The sequence below is a fragment of the Cyrtonyx montezumae genome, unplaced genomic scaffold, assembly GCF_038088225.1.
Source record: "Cyrtonyx montezumae isolate F1298 unplaced genomic scaffold, pur_monq_1.0 scaffold_16, whole genome shotgun sequence".
Lineage (NCBI taxonomy): Eukaryota > Metazoa > Chordata > Aves > Galliformes > Odontophoridae > Cyrtonyx > Cyrtonyx montezumae.
This window is the reverse complement of record NW_027071892.1, coordinates 2,813,478-2,829,243: the sequence shown is the minus strand read 5'-3', so window position 1 is coordinate 2,829,243 and position 15,766 is coordinate 2,813,478. Positions and strand designations below refer to the sequence as shown.

The following is a 15,766-nucleotide window of genomic DNA, read 5'->3' as shown; positions in this document are numbered from 1 at the left end:
AAAGTCTGACTAACATCATACAGGTCATATTATGCTAAATAACTTCACCAGCGTCAAAACACTGAAGTATTACATTTTACATAATTCATTTAAGCATGTGGAATTTTTACTATGAGGGATTTTTCTTTAATCTTCTTATAGAGCTGATTTAGTCAGCTTTAACTTGAAAAATGACTCCATTACACAGTCCCAGCACAGAGCAGCATGGAAAATATGTGAAAACCAATGTGGAAGCAATGGAGAAGTACAGATGGTACTGGCTGTTAATAAACTGCTGCTCAGCCTGCTTGGGATTTCTAACCTTGTTTTACTCTGATAATAAGAAAGGTCTGCCAACCAAGGTTTTAGATTGGGAATCAGAGACTCTGGTTTCTTTGGACCTTGTCAGTTTTTCTGCCTCAGTTCTCCATTCAGAGCATTGTAGTAACATTTCCTTTTATCTCAAGACTACAAGATGGAAGCTCTCTGCCACCATTTGGTACTGTGGAACTAGAATCAAAGCTGAGCTCAGTAAATACACAGTCTTAAACCAAAGACAATGATAAAATCATTCCAGTATTGGATGGTCGTAGGTTAACGATGCCCTTCACTCTACTGAAGAAAGCACATGGAACTTGCCCACTGACAGCACACCTTGCTGATATAGCTCTTGAGTCACAGTCTTGAATCGTAAGGTGCTGAAGTTGACCGTGATCCGATGTGCAGTGGAGCTGTGAACACATTCAGGTCTTTACCACAGGCCACAGCAGTCAGGCAAAATTTTTTCACTAACTTCAGTGGACAAGGAAGTAAATTTTCTCTTAATTGCTATCACCCACATGAAAAAATATACAGAACAGCTAGTTCTTGGCTCTTAAGATGAAACTCAGGCATCTTGTCTGCTCGGTTTTACTCAGAAGATTCCAGCACAAGTTAAACACATTCTAGCACAAACACGTTAATGTTTTCATGAAAAGGAAGCATCAGGTTTGCAAAGGAAAAAACTGGGGAATGTATAGGATGCACCTTCTGCATTATAGAACTGAAGTAATGGCTTATAATAAGCTGCAAGAGATAAGTAGCCTGAGCATCAGATGGATCTGGGCTGGCTGCAGTAGTTTGTTAAAACATCCAGAGAAGCAGCTGTGGCTTTCTCTTGAAGTAGAACACTCACCATTACACTGCCTTTAAGAGCTTCACAGTCTGGAGGATAACTAGTATCAAGTCATTCACAGTTTCTAGGCCTTCATTTTTTAAATTATTTTTTACAGCACCAAAGCTTTAGAAAATGAATAGTTTGTTTTCAGCCTATATGTAATGATTTCTGAAGAGAAAACATGAAGCTGTGTTTTTCCGTAGCTGTCACACATAGCTGGCATAAAGTAGGCTTGTGTGGTTCTCCAGTCTCTCAAACTATCACTTCTTTGCATGTTATCACAAGGAAATAGTGTGATAGGGGTAGAGGAGAGAGGATAGCCTCCTCAGGGAGACACTAGACAAAAGAAAGATCCCATAAATGTGAAAGGTGCACACAGATCGGATGCCCTAGCCATGCCCTAGTGCTGGAGATTATCATTGAATTTCTTCAAATACTCTGAAGTTCTTATTCTGGACCTTTACATTTGATTTTACTTTGAATAACGAAGCTACATTAAATGTGCAAAATTAACTGAATACACGTAGCCCCACCACTCTGTACCTTCAGGTGTATTTGCATCACGTATCATGTGTGCTAGAGGCTGCCAACGTGACTGCAACTGTAGCATACATATCAGGAGTCTCTGAAGGGGAATAAAAAGCAAAATGGACCATGCAGACTGTCCTGCAGGGTACTCAGGGGTAGCAGAGAGAAGGGAAAACAAAAAAAAAAATCTTTCTAACCAATGTATTTTGATGCCACGTGAGCTGCCAGCTGAAATTGTTTCAGAAACATTAATAGTGCAACATGCTTTCTTCAAAAGTCACAAAGGTTTCCTTATTGACAACACTAGAAACATGTTACTGATTTATCAGATTCTTTGTATTTCATAGATAATATTGGCAAGTTACTCAGTCACAGCCTTGCCACTTTTATTCCCCCGAGTGACCAGACAGACCAAGGAATCCACATTCCAGAGTTTTCTGTTGCTGCAGTGATACCTGCTGCTCATAACTCCTCTTCATGCTGCCGTTTCAGACCCACAACTCTTGCTGCCAGGAGAAACACAGCCCCAGTGATCACTTCTGCAACAAAAGAGATCCAGACCAGGGCCAGAGACCAGCCAAACCTGATGTCGATTTCTACCAGGACATCCTTACTCCTCAGGAGGCAGACAGCTTCTTCAAAGGCAGCAGCTGAATATGCAATGTAGACACCAATCCCAGTAAGTGTAACCAGAGCTGGGTAAGAAAAACACATTCAGTGAGTTACAATCCACTACAGAGAGTAAAAACCCTTACGTAACTCTCGGGGCATCCTTGCCATTCTTATCTACCCAGGGCAGATTGCCATTAAAGCTTCTCCTACCTCTCAAATCAAGTCAAAATTGTTTTTTGGGAAAGGGTGAGAGGAAAATGAACTCTCTGGTCCTGACAGAATAGACACAAAATGAATGAATAGCAGTGTTATTCTGAAAGCAAAGTCTTGCTCAATGTTTTTTTCCAGAAGGCAAAGTGATGTTTTCCAGATATAATCTCTTATTATTTAAATCCATTAAGCCAGGAGTTTGATATAGTACCTCCAAATAGAAAAAGCAGACCCGTCATTAGAAGCAGTAGATATGCCCTGGCAAGAATACTGATAAATCCAGTCATTCCTCCAAAAATCATCAATATCAGGCTGAGAGGCATCAGGATGACAAATGTCCCATGCATGTCTGAAGAAAAAAAGAAGAGTGTTAGTATTTTAATGTTCTACTATCATATCACTTGATGCAGTAATAATTTCTGAGCACAGATCCCCTCATCAGCATCAAAGCCTTATTCTGTGTGTTAAAAACAAGAAGCTGAACTATCCCTGTGGCTTTCAGTTTAAATAGGCAGGACATGGCATGGAGAATAAGGTATCATAGTGCGAGCCCTCCATGGCCTGTGTTTCAGAGACAGATGTGTTTAAGCAATAAAACTCTTCTCAGATATTAAGCCCAGCTGGAAAGCAGATAGTGTGCTGGGTATCTGTTAGCCACGTGCAGCCTTAATAAGAAGTGCTGGCTATCTGAATCATTCATATCAGAGTGAGCAATATTATTCTGTTTGGGTGATGGAGTCTACCAAATACTTTGATTAAATGCTTTCTTTCTGTCGTATACCCTCTGCCAAACTAACCTACCAAACTGGTGACCTTTTCCTTTGCTGTAGCTGAACAAGTACAGGTACATTTTCCCTTCCAGCTCTGACTCTATGTCACTGTTTTCTACAGCAGCTTCACTAAGTACGTTAACCTGTGCTGGTTGCTTCCTCTCGTATTAATTTTTTTTTACATTAGTCCTTATTGATCCCTGTAATATCTTAGTAGCTGTGTAAACAGAGAGTTGTGTGTATTTCTTCATATCACACTGTCTTTTCCACCATAAACCATCTTTATCTCATTGTTCTCTCTCTACAATATTCAAGCCATTATTCAGTGCCCCACTTAATTTCACAGAGGAACAATAGGGCATCAGCTAGTTCCCAAGGGAAATGAGCCAGTTAAGAGATTAGAGTATGTGTATGGGCAGATGGTCAGGGTGTTTTTTCAGTCACTGCAATTCACCGCTGAAGTGAAGATACACCACTTGCCACTGGTTAAGGATCCAGCTTGTCCTCTTCCATGTAAGTATAAGGATAAGCCACACTCATGGGTCAACATGTTGCTTCTGTGCTTTGTATCCATTAAGTTAGTTCAGCCTGTTTCTTTGGAGCTTTGTGAATGATTCTTGATTATTGCAACGCCAACTTTACTTGGTTAATTAGGTAAGGATTCATTGTTACTAAAGATATTAGTTCCTCATTACCTTTTTTACAAAGAAGAAAGTTCTCAAAATCGATCTTCAGTTCTTCTCTTTTTTGGAGAAAATAATCAGTTGAAGTAACTTATTCCTCTTTCTCCTCACTTGTATTTCTGTAAAGTCACTGAAGCAAGTTGAAGAATGGTGTAAATTGAAAGGAAATCTGTTCTAAGGCTACTAAAAACTAAAACAAACATATCTTGGTTCAGCTCCAGAACGAAGCTGCCATTTCAGTCATCTTGGCAGCCTTGCAGTGCCTTGTAATGTGTCAGGGACATAGTTGTTCAGTTCTGAATGGTTGAAGAACCTTCTCAGACATTCCCAATGAGCTAACAAAACATTGCAAGGGAAAGTACAAGGTGGGAATGTACTGATCAAACCTAACAAATATTTTTTTGCATTGGAAAGAGTCCTGGTCCTGGTAGTTCTGTTCATTATTTGTCGTAGTTACGTTCTTGGGACCTGAGAAATGGAGAGAAGGAAGAAATCTCACGTGACTGTGATGAAAGAAGAGTATATAGCCTCAGCTAGATGCACCAAACACTAGGGATAAGTGAAAAGATGAGTTGAAGGAAGCCAGACTATAATGGAAACAAGAAAGACTGCATTTAGTTTTGCAGTGAACTGGCAGCAATTTCCTAAAATACTATGACCTACTAGAAAGCTTTGATTCTGTGGGGAAAACCTAACGTGCATTCTGGCGACGCTGGTGTTCTGGAGACACTGCATGGGGAGACCTGGAAGGGGCAGCCAGCATGACAAGCACTACAAGGCAGACACCACCGAGTTCTTCACTTGAGGGGAATGTGGTTTCAAGACGTGGTTATTTGTTTTGTGTAGTACAGAATAAGCTCACAAGAAAAATGTGGCACATGACAAAGTTTAGTGCTTCCTGAGAGTATTAGGCCTGACTTTGATTCCCCTCAGCACCCTGATATCCATGTATGTGTCTTCTTAGATCTAGCCATACTTGTCTCAGGGGTGAGAAATTAAAAGGCCTCTGGGGATGAAATCTGATGCAATTAGCAAGAAAATAGTAAGAACAGTGTGAGTTTGTCCTCAGAGCTGGCTTTGCTGGGAGTGAAGCCACACAAGCAAGCTTGCCACTGGGCCTGTGCTTCATCATTTCCCATATGTCCCTCACCAGTCACAGCTGCTGCTGCCAAACCTGAGGACAGCAGTACTAATGGCATTCCTTTCACTTCCCATCTACAGTGTGATTTTGACTACTGCAGCTAGGACTGTAACCTTAGCTAGGACAAGTGCAGTGAAGAAGATAAAGACTATTCAGAGAACTTTCTTTTGATCCAAAGGAGAACAAATCCATATGTGAGTATTATCCTGGGGAGAGTCATAAACTACATTAATGATCTGTGACACCTGCATGCAACAGCAGAACAATTCTGAATTTTTGCCCTCTGCAGCAAAAATAAGTTTTAGGGATATCTCAGTTGAAACCCACAAACGCCATGAATCATCTGCAGCTTTTTAATAAACAAATATTTAATGGGATGCATTTGGTTAAACAGCACTTTTATCACCTCCAGTGTTCCAGTTCAGTACCTAATACTCATTTGTGCTTTTTCTATGCAATCTGCAACTGCCTGTGAAACTTATTCTAAAATGCTGCCATGGAAACCACTCAGGAATTTGAATTCGTGCCATCTGGCATATGATATTATACTATTATATTCCTTGATTAGAGGGACAGAATTAGTTTATAGAAGGACATGACTTAAAATATCTTTACTGTATTTCTGCCTTCAGTAATCATCTGTGGAAAAAAAAATCAAACAAAAATTTTGTGGTCAAACATTTTTGGTGTTTTTTTAGATTGTGCTGAAATACACTGGTTATGTATTATGTGTAAAGCCTCATTTTGGTTAAATTGGTAGTGGAAAAAAGCCCAAGCATTTTGCACAAGAAGAGGCCTGTGTACTTTCCCATAGAGCAGCATTCAATTTCCCACTTCTATTTCTCAATAGCACCTGAGTTCCCTGTCAGAAGATACCAGCAGATCCTATGCTATAACAAACTGACAAACATTAAAAACCACTCCACTTCTGTGGACTGAAAATCCTTTAATTGCTTGATGCAGTCGTAGTTTTACACCCGCTAGCCAAAGCTGTTTTTCTAAAGCTGTGACCAAATGTCTGTGAGTGACATCTGCAGCATGTAGCCTGATCTGTGAGTTTGGCAGACACTTCTAAACTACAGTCCAGCTCAGTTGTTGGTGAGTAGTTCATAACTGAGATCTCTGGCATGAACTACAAAAACTGACTGGTATCAAAGCTAACCAAGGTCTAGCAGCTTTGTTACCATCTCCTGTTAATACACTGGAGCTCCGCTGCTTCAAACTAACTTTGGATTCGTTTGCAGAGCTTGTAATAGCAAGTAATTTCTACAAATCTTTGTCATTTCATCAGAAATATTCCAAATAACAGCAGCTCAGAAGAGCTTAGAGACCTGTTTATCTTCACCAGCAGTAACTAAAGAGCGGATCAGAGAGCACTGCACAAAAACCTACAGCTCAAACAGAATGCTGGCAGTAGCACAGCCAGCAGGGCTGCTCTGGAGAGCTTTGGCAGGGCTCAGATAAAACAGTGCACTAAGAAGGCCTAACAACTGCCCTCTGCAGCTGAACGTGAGGATTCTGGGCTGGAACCATAGGGCATGAGGGTCCCATTCAGTAGTGAACAGATGATGAAGGACAAGAGCTCACAACGTGAGGGTGCCCCAGGAGAATGAGCTGAGCTCTGGACTTTGGGTGCCAGCTTTGTGCTGCTCCCCAGCTAAACTGAGAGTTAAATTGCAGATAGTAGAAATACAGTGATCCTGGAGTTGGTACAGGTGGGCACTGAGGGAACCCTTCAGTGCTAGGAAGGGACAGAATGATAAACACGAGCAGTGTGACAGGGTTTTCTATTGCAGAACCCCTCTGAAGGACCTCTGTACTGTTGCTCAGAAACAAAACACATCTATTTAGGTATACATCTACCGTAGCAATTAAGACAGAACTTCTGTGCACATCATTTAGTGCTCTCATGGCCTCCTCATTGGCTCTTGCCAACTGTTCCAGCCTAGCTGGTGCCTTCTGGTAACTTGAAGCCAAAAGGAAAAATTGTCAAGAGCTGTAAATTCCCCAGGTAGATGTGATGGCAAGCAAAGAATTGGGCATTCTGCATAGACATTGAACTCGGTGAAGATGAAGCAGAACTACAAAGAGTAGGGAGCAGAGTGGATGCAGATGGTTAATGGCTGCAGGTCCTTGCGCCCTGAGGAAATCCAGTCTTGTTTAACTATGTTGTTAAACTAATTTTGTTGAGGAAGAAACTGAGGCAGCTGTTACATGGTAACACCAGGGATATTTAGTGACTGCCTCTACGGCAGGGATTGCTTTCCTACAGGATGCACCAGCTTCCCTGCAGGAAGCACTCACTTGTCTGCAGCCTCATGGGTCTGAGTAAATTAATGACGGTAAAAAATACACTGGGGAGAAAATCATTTCAGCAGTTGTGGATGGGCAGCTGCACGCTCCGGGCTTGATTTTTACCAGAAGAGCATCATCTCCTTTCAGTGGCAAGTAAGTGGAAACCACAGCCATTAGCTGATCTTCACAGGATGGCTCAGGAACAAAGGAAAGCACTAAAACGTGACTTGTAATGGAAAGTCACAACGGTCAGCAAAGTCTCCGGGTTGCCAGCAGTACCCAGTGCAGCTTCTAGGCAGTCATTAATAACTAGCAGTAGTTTCTCTCGCATGATTTTTGTAACACTCACCCCAGCTCTGCAGTGTAAATAGGTGTGGCTCCAGCTTGGGGTGCAAAGTTCAGAAATTTTAAGAGGAATTTATATATTCCATAGTTTTTCTTTTGCCTCCGTCTTCAGCCCAAAATGAAGACGCCCTTCAGTTTCTGTCAGGCAATGCATTACAGATGTTGCTTTGATGTGCCGAAAACGATAAAAAAGCTTTGTGACAATTTGGCTTAAAACGACAGGGAGAGAAGTCATGCCCAAACACTCTCCACGTTTGACAAACGTTACCGTGCTTTGGAAGAGCCTTTGGCACAGCTGTGTGCTGCCAGCGGATCACGGTGCGGAGCTCCGCGTTAAGCGGGCAGTGGGGGCACACGGGAGCACTGCTTGAGCTTCCAGAAAGCCACAGCCATGGGGGTCCCCAGCTGACACACGGCTCGTTTCGTTGAGCAGCTGGGCTGTCTTACAAACTCCTTCTGCTTGTCTCCCATAGCCAGCCCAGGAGAATGCATGGAGGAGAAAGGCATCCAGACTGCTTCTGCTGACAGATTTCTGTTTTAAAGATGACTTTCAGTGGACTGGTCACCATCAGACCTTAGTAAGTATCAGTTATGGAAAGTGATACTCATGCTGTAATCCTGTCTGCTTGGCATTGGTGGGAGCAGAAGCAATACCAGAGGCTGTGTTTGAGTGCTGTCAGTTGACTGCTGAAACTCTTTTGACTGGATATCCCAGCACAGTAGAAGAGCTTGCACTGCCCACTCACAGATAAAGAGCAACTTGGAGTAAAAGTGTTGTCAGCAGACACACAGAAGAAATGTAGGGACGTTTCACCTTCTGACACTCATGTCACTGTCTTCTGTGATGTATTCATTTCAGCTGCTACTGCTGTTCCAGTTGGTGACAGCGGTGGGTTTGACTTCTTGCATGTTTAGCTGAATGGATTGGCTCCGAGCCTGGGATGAGGCAGCTCAGTCATTCTGGTTGAGGCATTGTTTGGGGAGGTACTAGGTAGGTTCATGCTCTTTTGCTCAACACAAGAATGTTTCAGGCCTTTCAGACATGCAAAGCCTGCTGCACCCTGCGCTGCAGTTATCAAAACCCATGTTTGTAAAGAAGTGCCCAGAAGCTTTGGATTCTGCACAAAGTGGACAGGCTTCCATTACACTGAATTAGCAGAGCAGATCCAGAAAAAAGAGATGATAGTTACATTATGAAAGCTTAGTGGCATTTTCCTTAGAAATACATCTTTTCTCTGCATTTCATAAAACTCTGTATGGAGCAGAGGAAAATACACACCTGCAATAGAAAGGCATTTTGTAAATGCAAAAAAAGTCAGAAGAGCTAGTGGTAGGTAGTCTGGTCATATCTTCTTTAAACAGTGGCTGGTGTTTCAAACAAATACATAATCATCCTATAAAGTAATCTGTAGTTCGAAATCATTTTATACACTGTGAGGTTGGGGGTGAGAGGATGGTGTACACTGTATGTTCAGCTGAAGGGAGTGGTGAGAAAAGAGCTGGAAGCTTGATGTTCAGGAGAAAGCCTGCTTGTGTCTGAGCCACGGGAGAAATGGCTCAGAGGTGCTCCAGTGATGTGGAAGTACGTTGGGGTTAACAAGACCTGAGTAATGCTGCTGGTACCACGGAACTTTAATGTGAACGCCCAATTTTTCTGTTTTGTCTGGAGTGCTATTTGAAGCACGCAATAATCCTACAAGGAAACTGCTGGAGATGAATAGGAGAGATTGGAAATGTGGAGGGAGAGAACACGAAGGCTTTTCATTCTCTAACGAGGGGTTTGTCCTCTGTCAGCGACCAGCACTTCTGTTTCACTTAGACCCAGCTCTCTGCACACAGGTACAGACTCTCTCCCATCTTTTTGGCTCTTGTGTCTATTAAAGTCATGCCAGAAAGAGTATAGGAACAGCGAAAAAAGCAGAGCAAGATTACTGATGAGAGACTAAAGTGCCTGCACTAGGAGACAGTGCTTTAAAGCTTTTTGGGGATAACAGGCAAGGAAGGCGTGAGGTTAGCAGAGCTGCTGAAATTCAGTCTGCCAATCAAGCAGTGAGAAAAGCAGGCGTACATCTGGGCAGAATGAGATTAATTCCATGTGAGTGTTATTCACACTGATACCCACAAACACACAAATGAACACAGAAAAAATATCATTTTTTAAAGTAGCTGATGCAGGCAGTACAGTTGATTCATCTTACATAGCAACACACGAAGAAATTGTCCTAATTGCACTGGATTGTCCCTAATTGCACTGGATCTGAGGGTGCTACAATTGTCCTGTGGAAGTTAGAGTTTGTTGTCAATTAAGGTTTGCCCTGATCTGCCTGAATACATTTCAAACTTAAGAAAAAAAAAAATACAAGGCTGCAGCAGGACGTACACACCAAACCAGATGGCACTTCTAGAAATACCTGTATTTCCTAGAAGTACAGCTGCTATTGCTGTGTGGCTGTGTGCCCACCACACTGCAAATGCATTGAAGCTGTGCATCTAAAATATCAGAGTTCACTCTGTCAGGTATTCTGATCAAATCTAAAACGTCCTTATATCCTCATTTTAGGCAGACTACACCTGTTTATAATAAAGCAGGCTTACAGGATCTTTACCAAGATCCTATAAACAGTATTAGATGCGAGAGACAAAACCTCTCTGAGGCTCTGAAGACTCCATACATGTACTTATGGATCCAATTTTTTCACATATCCACTATTTTCTTACCCCCCCGACTACCAAAAAGGTGTCCTTTGTTTCCAAGACAACATCATTTTTACAATAAAAGGCTCTGGAAGACTCTTTGATTCTGTTACAGCAGAATTCAGCTTTCGCTGTAGAGCTGTAATCTAAAACCTCCTTATCTAAGAGGAATTACAGATGTAGCATGTACAAACGTGGACATCATGTTGTCTTAACAATTTAGGCAGCCTCTAACCTCACTGGTCCAGGTGCCCGCGCGTAAATGTGATGGGTGTGGTTAGGTTCAATCAAGGAAATGTTAACTTTGAACTCCCTAAAGGATTCAGCAATGCAGGAGACAATCATTGTTAGTTATCTTCATAGTTTTCACCATCATCATGCAGATAAGGCCCTCTGTCTTAAGGTGAAAGAAATGGCACCTTTCTTTTTCCAAGTACAGAGACAGTCTGTGCTGCTAGGCTCCAACTTGTCAGTGTGTTGGCAGTGCTGCTGCTTATTTCTTCTTGAGCTTCCCAGCAACACAACTGCATTATATCAGTGCCCCTGGGCTCACTTTGCCATGTTTGCTGCACTCTCAGCCTCTCAGAGGGGGTGCTCAGGGAAATGGCTGTTTCTGAGGGAAAGAAAAGTTAAATGTGTGTGTTCAGTTTGTGAGGGAAAAAATGAGGTATGAGGTAGGAGAGGTATATAAAAAAGGAAGCCCCCGAACAAGCTCTTGTATGGACAAAGCCTCATGCTGAATGTGCAGCAAAGAAGCAAATTTGTCTTTTACCAAGAGCCCCAAAGAATTTGAAAACGTTTGCTGTGAACTTTCTGAAAACATTCTGATCCTGAGGAATGTAAAGAAACAGAACATCAATGTGTGTAGTTAGAAAATTTAAGTAACTTTTTGAGCACAATTTCTTCTCAGAGCTTTAATGCTTCTTTTAGTTTTTGATTTATTTTCTTAAAATCCTGTAACATAAGATTTTTTCAGAGCAAAGGATCCCAATGACAAGGTAGATAAGTGGCTGACTTAAATATTAATTTAATGGCATACTTAAACACTTCCAGGAATTAAACTCTTTTGTGGGAATCTTGAACATTCCTGCCTTTTGTTTTTAACAGCCATGAACCTTTCTGAGCCCTCCCAGGCACGAATGTGCTCCTCTGGCAGAAATTGGCTGAACCCAACATCAAGCAGAGGGTTATGCCAACAGCAATCCCACTTCAAGACCACATGCAGTGACTGTACAGCGTGGACCTCAGAGCCCCCTCCAGAGTGTGTGTGTGGCCCAGAGGGGAGGGGAGGGTGGGGGAAAAAGGGAAATGACACAGAAGTCACTCACATAAGAGCTGTCGGTGTGAGTCGGTGATGTTTGCGTTCTCATGCCAGAAGGGGTTGATCAAAGGGTAGCATTTGCTCCTAACTGATAGAGAAGGGGGAAACAATAGGAAAAAAACCCACATTAAGCTAAATACTATTATCATACCTAAATAATAATATAATAAATATATAATAATAGAAATATGTTACGACGATTTAGGGATACAAAGTGAGCATTGTGTGGCATTGCATATATTGTCTCCATCATCAGTAATCACTGGAATGGCTTTAACCCCGCTGGACTTCTGCCCCTTAATTTCCCCTGAGCGAAATGAAAACAGATCTCTTCCCTTCTAAATGTTTAACGCTTACTCAATTGCTCTGAATTAAAAGTTAATGCCAAACTACTTTACGAGAGCAGAAAATTTGCTCTGCTCGTGCGCCTTTGCCCAATAGCAGGAGTCAGGCGTCGGGCATCCTCCGTGGACGGAGAGAGAGCCCGGGTGGGGCGGGCAGCCCCCGGCTGCAGACAGACAAGGGGATGGCACCGGCACGGCCCCCCCCCGCCGCCCCCCACCGCCCCACTCACGCCGGCAGGTCCGCCAGAGCCCCGAGTGCGAGCTGAGCGCGGCCGTGCCGTTGGCGGCCGTCTCCAGGCGGGAGGCATCGATGATGTACCAGAAGTCCGTCGCGATGGCCACCACGAGGAACACGAAGCTGGAGGCACCCACCAGAGCCACGAGCAGCGACAGGACGCTCAGGCTCACCCTCATGCTGCCCACCGGACCGCGGGAGATGTACGCTGACGGGAGGAGCGGTGCGGGAGGAGGCGATGCCCGCGCCGGCACAGCGGGTCCGGCTGGCAGCGGCACGCAGGCAGCAGCGCGGCTCCCGAGCACTCCGCACGGGCGCTCCATAGGGAGCCTTGTTTGCCTGCTTGCTTGCTCAGAACTCATGCCAGGCTCCCCAGGGGAACGCCAAGTAACGCCCAGTCGCCACACAGGCATCTCCGTTCTTTTCTGGCACGGGCACAGGGCACGACGTGTGACATCACGACAAGCTAGCAGGTACACTTTCAGCAGCAGGATAAGTTCTAAGGAAAGTATTCCTGGAGAGAGCGTTTTCTTGCACACACCCATCAGCAGCACTGCTGCCTTGCTGCGCAGAACCAAACAAGGATGTGCTTTGCTGGCATTTATAATGGCCTTTCCATTCCGGAGTACACTGCTACTCTTCATTCCGAGCTTTTATCATCTCTTACCTCTCCAAGGTCTGTCTGTAATACATGGGTGCATTCTTCCTGTGACAGTCTGCATCCTGGACTGCTGTTTTCCTAATCTCGGTGCCACAAAGCTCTAAGCATGCTTATTTTTAGAAACATTACTAAATAATTTGTTTTATCCATAAGGATATGTGGAGGCCTTTGTAGAATCTGTCTGGATTACCTTCACAGAAAACAAAAGCTAGACCTGCAAGCTCCTGACCCTTTTATTCCCAGACCACGATGACAGAAAAAAACGAAGGTCAAGAGTATATCAGCTCTTCAAGGAGATTTAATTTCCACATCAGCATAATCTATTTAGGCATTCATTCTCATGCTGAGGGAAAAGTGAACTTCTACGAAGTCAGAAAACAAAAGAATTGCACTTCATCAATACATCTTCGTGTATTCACGAGAAAGGGCTCACAATGACAGGAAGAAGCCAGCAGTACAGATTGACTGCACCAGAGATTTAATTACAAATCTACTGAGGTCTCTAAAAATAACACAGACTTGGAAGTCACACTGGGGTTTTCAGTGAAGGAAAAGCTTAGATTTTAATGTAGAATTATCTTTGTGGAGAAGGAGCAGTGCCCTTTGTGTACAACCTGCTATTCAGATCTCAGACATAATTAACAGTCAGTAGCCTGCAGGGTGCAATGCAGCAAAACTCTGACCTCGGGGAGTCTAATTCAAATCTCAGAAGAGAACGACCACCCCAGAGGTGGGCCTGGGACTGGGACAGGAGTAGTGGGCAGAAAGCAGCAGAATGAATGAGTGGAATTTTCTCTTACTTTCTGATGCATTAATCAGTGTTTAAGTCTTTACTAAAATTTTACGACAACGTTTGGGATAGAGCATATGAGCATCAAATGGTTTTCTGCAGTTCTTCCCTATAATCTAGCTTAGAGATCCCAATTTAAAAGACAATGATTGCTGATTGCTATGAAGAATCAGAGCACTTCTGTGTCCTGTGGATTTGGTGTGCTTGACCACGAAGGAGGGTTTTTCATTCACCTTAAGTTAGCTCTTTTTCTCCTGCTTAAAGAGAATTTGGGTGTGTGTTCTTAGTCACAGTCACTGGATTGATAGTGGTTTAAGAACAGCCTGACATGTGGCATACAAACTCTCTCAGAAAATGTTCTATGTAAATCATCCTGTGTTGGACGACAGAAGTCCTGATGGGATGATGCCAAAGGCATGCACATTCTTGTTCTGAATGATCCCATGGAGAAAAACGCTATAATCAGAGTGTGAATGTTTCTGATAAACAACCACAAAATAGTTAATGAAGAAGAAATCACTGCGGGTTTAGCTCTGCACTGCTGACAGTGCCCTGTAATTCGGTTTTCTTGCTGGTGAAACAAGCTTCCCCTGGGAAGAAGAAGTGGATATTCAGGAAATATGGAGACACAGAAGCTGACAGTTGCACTTGCCTTTTAAATTACTGTTCATTTACTCCTATCATGAACTTTTCAACCTCAAGCAGTTCTTTAGGACTGTTCAACCTGCTGGCCAGCACTGAGGTGTGATTTGCCTGGGTAGCAAAGTGAAATTCTCCACTGATTTTTCCTCTATATCAACAGTCTTTCAATTCATTTCAAGTCCAAAGTACTTTGCATACCAGCAGATACTAATAGTTTTCATTACTGCAGAAATACACAGGGCATTCTCTGTGCATTCACAGCATTACAGTCATTTCACCTTAGCTTACTGGTACATGTTTTCACTTTTCATTCTTATTTACTGTATCTGTTATAAAAAGTAGAGTAACCTGGGCATCCAAGGGCACTGTGGTTAGGGCATTAGACTAGAAACCAGTAGTCCTAATTTAGTCCCCTGCTGTGCTGCAAATAATACTAAGTTCTCCAAAGAAAAGCAGTTTAAATAAAAGCACTTAGTGCTGCCTGGACAGGTAGATCCTGAAGGCCTTAACACTTTTTTTTCTTGAAAAATATTTGTCAGTGTTGCAAGATTAATTCAGTATGGTAATGTATGGTACTAGATATGAATATATTATTAAATATATATATATGCCTCAACTGAGGCATAGGAAGTTCTGCACAAATGTGCATGGGAACTTCTACACAGTAAGGGTGACCAAGCACTGGCACAGGCTGCACAGAGAGGTGGTGGGTCTCCTTCTCTGGAGACATTCAAGGACTGCCTGGACACCTACCTGTGCAACCTGGGCTGGGGAGCTGCTTTGTAGGGGGGGTTGGACTTGATCTCTGGAGGTCCCTTCCAGCCCCTACAGTTCTGTGATTCTGTGATATATGTGCCCATAGCACCACTTGTTCTGCACTCCACAGGAGCAAGGATCTGGTTGCACACACATAAATGTCAGTGTGAAAAACAAGATATTAAGCTGCTTTTTATTGCTATATTTAGTTCTTTGTTGATCTCCTGTGGCCTTTCTGATAGCTGTGCTTTTAATCTGAAGCCTAGAAAGATCTTTTTCCTTTGTCTGTGTCATTATAATGTGACCCAAAGCTACTGTTTTAAACTACTGTTTTTATTACTGATACAAAATATATTGCTTTAGTGAGATTTTGGGGATTGGGAATGGGTCAGTAAACATAAAAGACCAGCTGCCGCAGGCTCTTCAGCTTTTATGATACCTGTTCTGAAGCATCAGATCAGATGTACCTTGAACTGAATATAATCAGCAACTAGAGTTTTGAGTATCTTTCAACAAAATCCAGTTATTGTCAGTGTCTGTGCTGATTGCAAGGCTCAGACTATGAATGGGGAAATCAATCACATCACTTCCTCAGCGTGCAGTA

At 42.9% G+C, this 15,766-nt stretch overlaps 1 protein-coding gene across 2 annotated transcripts; it reads right to left on the bottom strand.

The window, feature by feature from the left end:
* Positions 1–1,897: 1,897 nt before the first annotated feature.
* On the bottom strand, positions 1,898–12,675 carry TMEM114 (transmembrane protein 114). 2 transcript variants are annotated; one of them, XM_065733013.1, is made up of 4 exons: positions 12,309–12,675; positions 11,742–11,822; positions 2,697–2,834; positions 1,898–2,358 (listed from the first exon to the last, which is right to left on the bottom strand). In XM_065733013.1, the coding sequence occupies exons 1-4, from the start codon at positions 12,673–12,675 to the stop codon at positions 2,126–2,128; spliced, it is 819 nt and encodes a 272-aa protein (XP_065589085.1). In that variant the 3' UTR covers positions 1,898–2,125. The 2 variants fall into 2 exon arrangements, with proteins under 2 accessions (XP_065589085.1, XP_065589086.1); XM_065733014.1 differs by lacking the exon at positions 2,697–2,834 and having other exon boundaries at positions 12,309–12,492.
* Positions 12,676–15,766: the final 3,091 nt, after the last annotated feature.

Coding starts and splice junctions, on each gene's coding strand:
- TMEM114 (XM_065733013.1), bottom strand. CDS start 12,675: ATGAGTTCTGAGCAAGCAAGCAGGCAAACAAGGCTCCCTATGGAGCGC. Junction 2,835..11,741: donor CTCACACCGACAGCTCTTAT/GTGAGTGACTTC, acceptor TTTTTTCTTCAG/ACATGCATGGGACATTTGTC. Junction 2,359..2,696: donor TCTGCTTTTTCTATTTGGAG/GTACTATATCAA, acceptor TTTCTTACCCAG/CTCTGGTTACACTTACTGGG.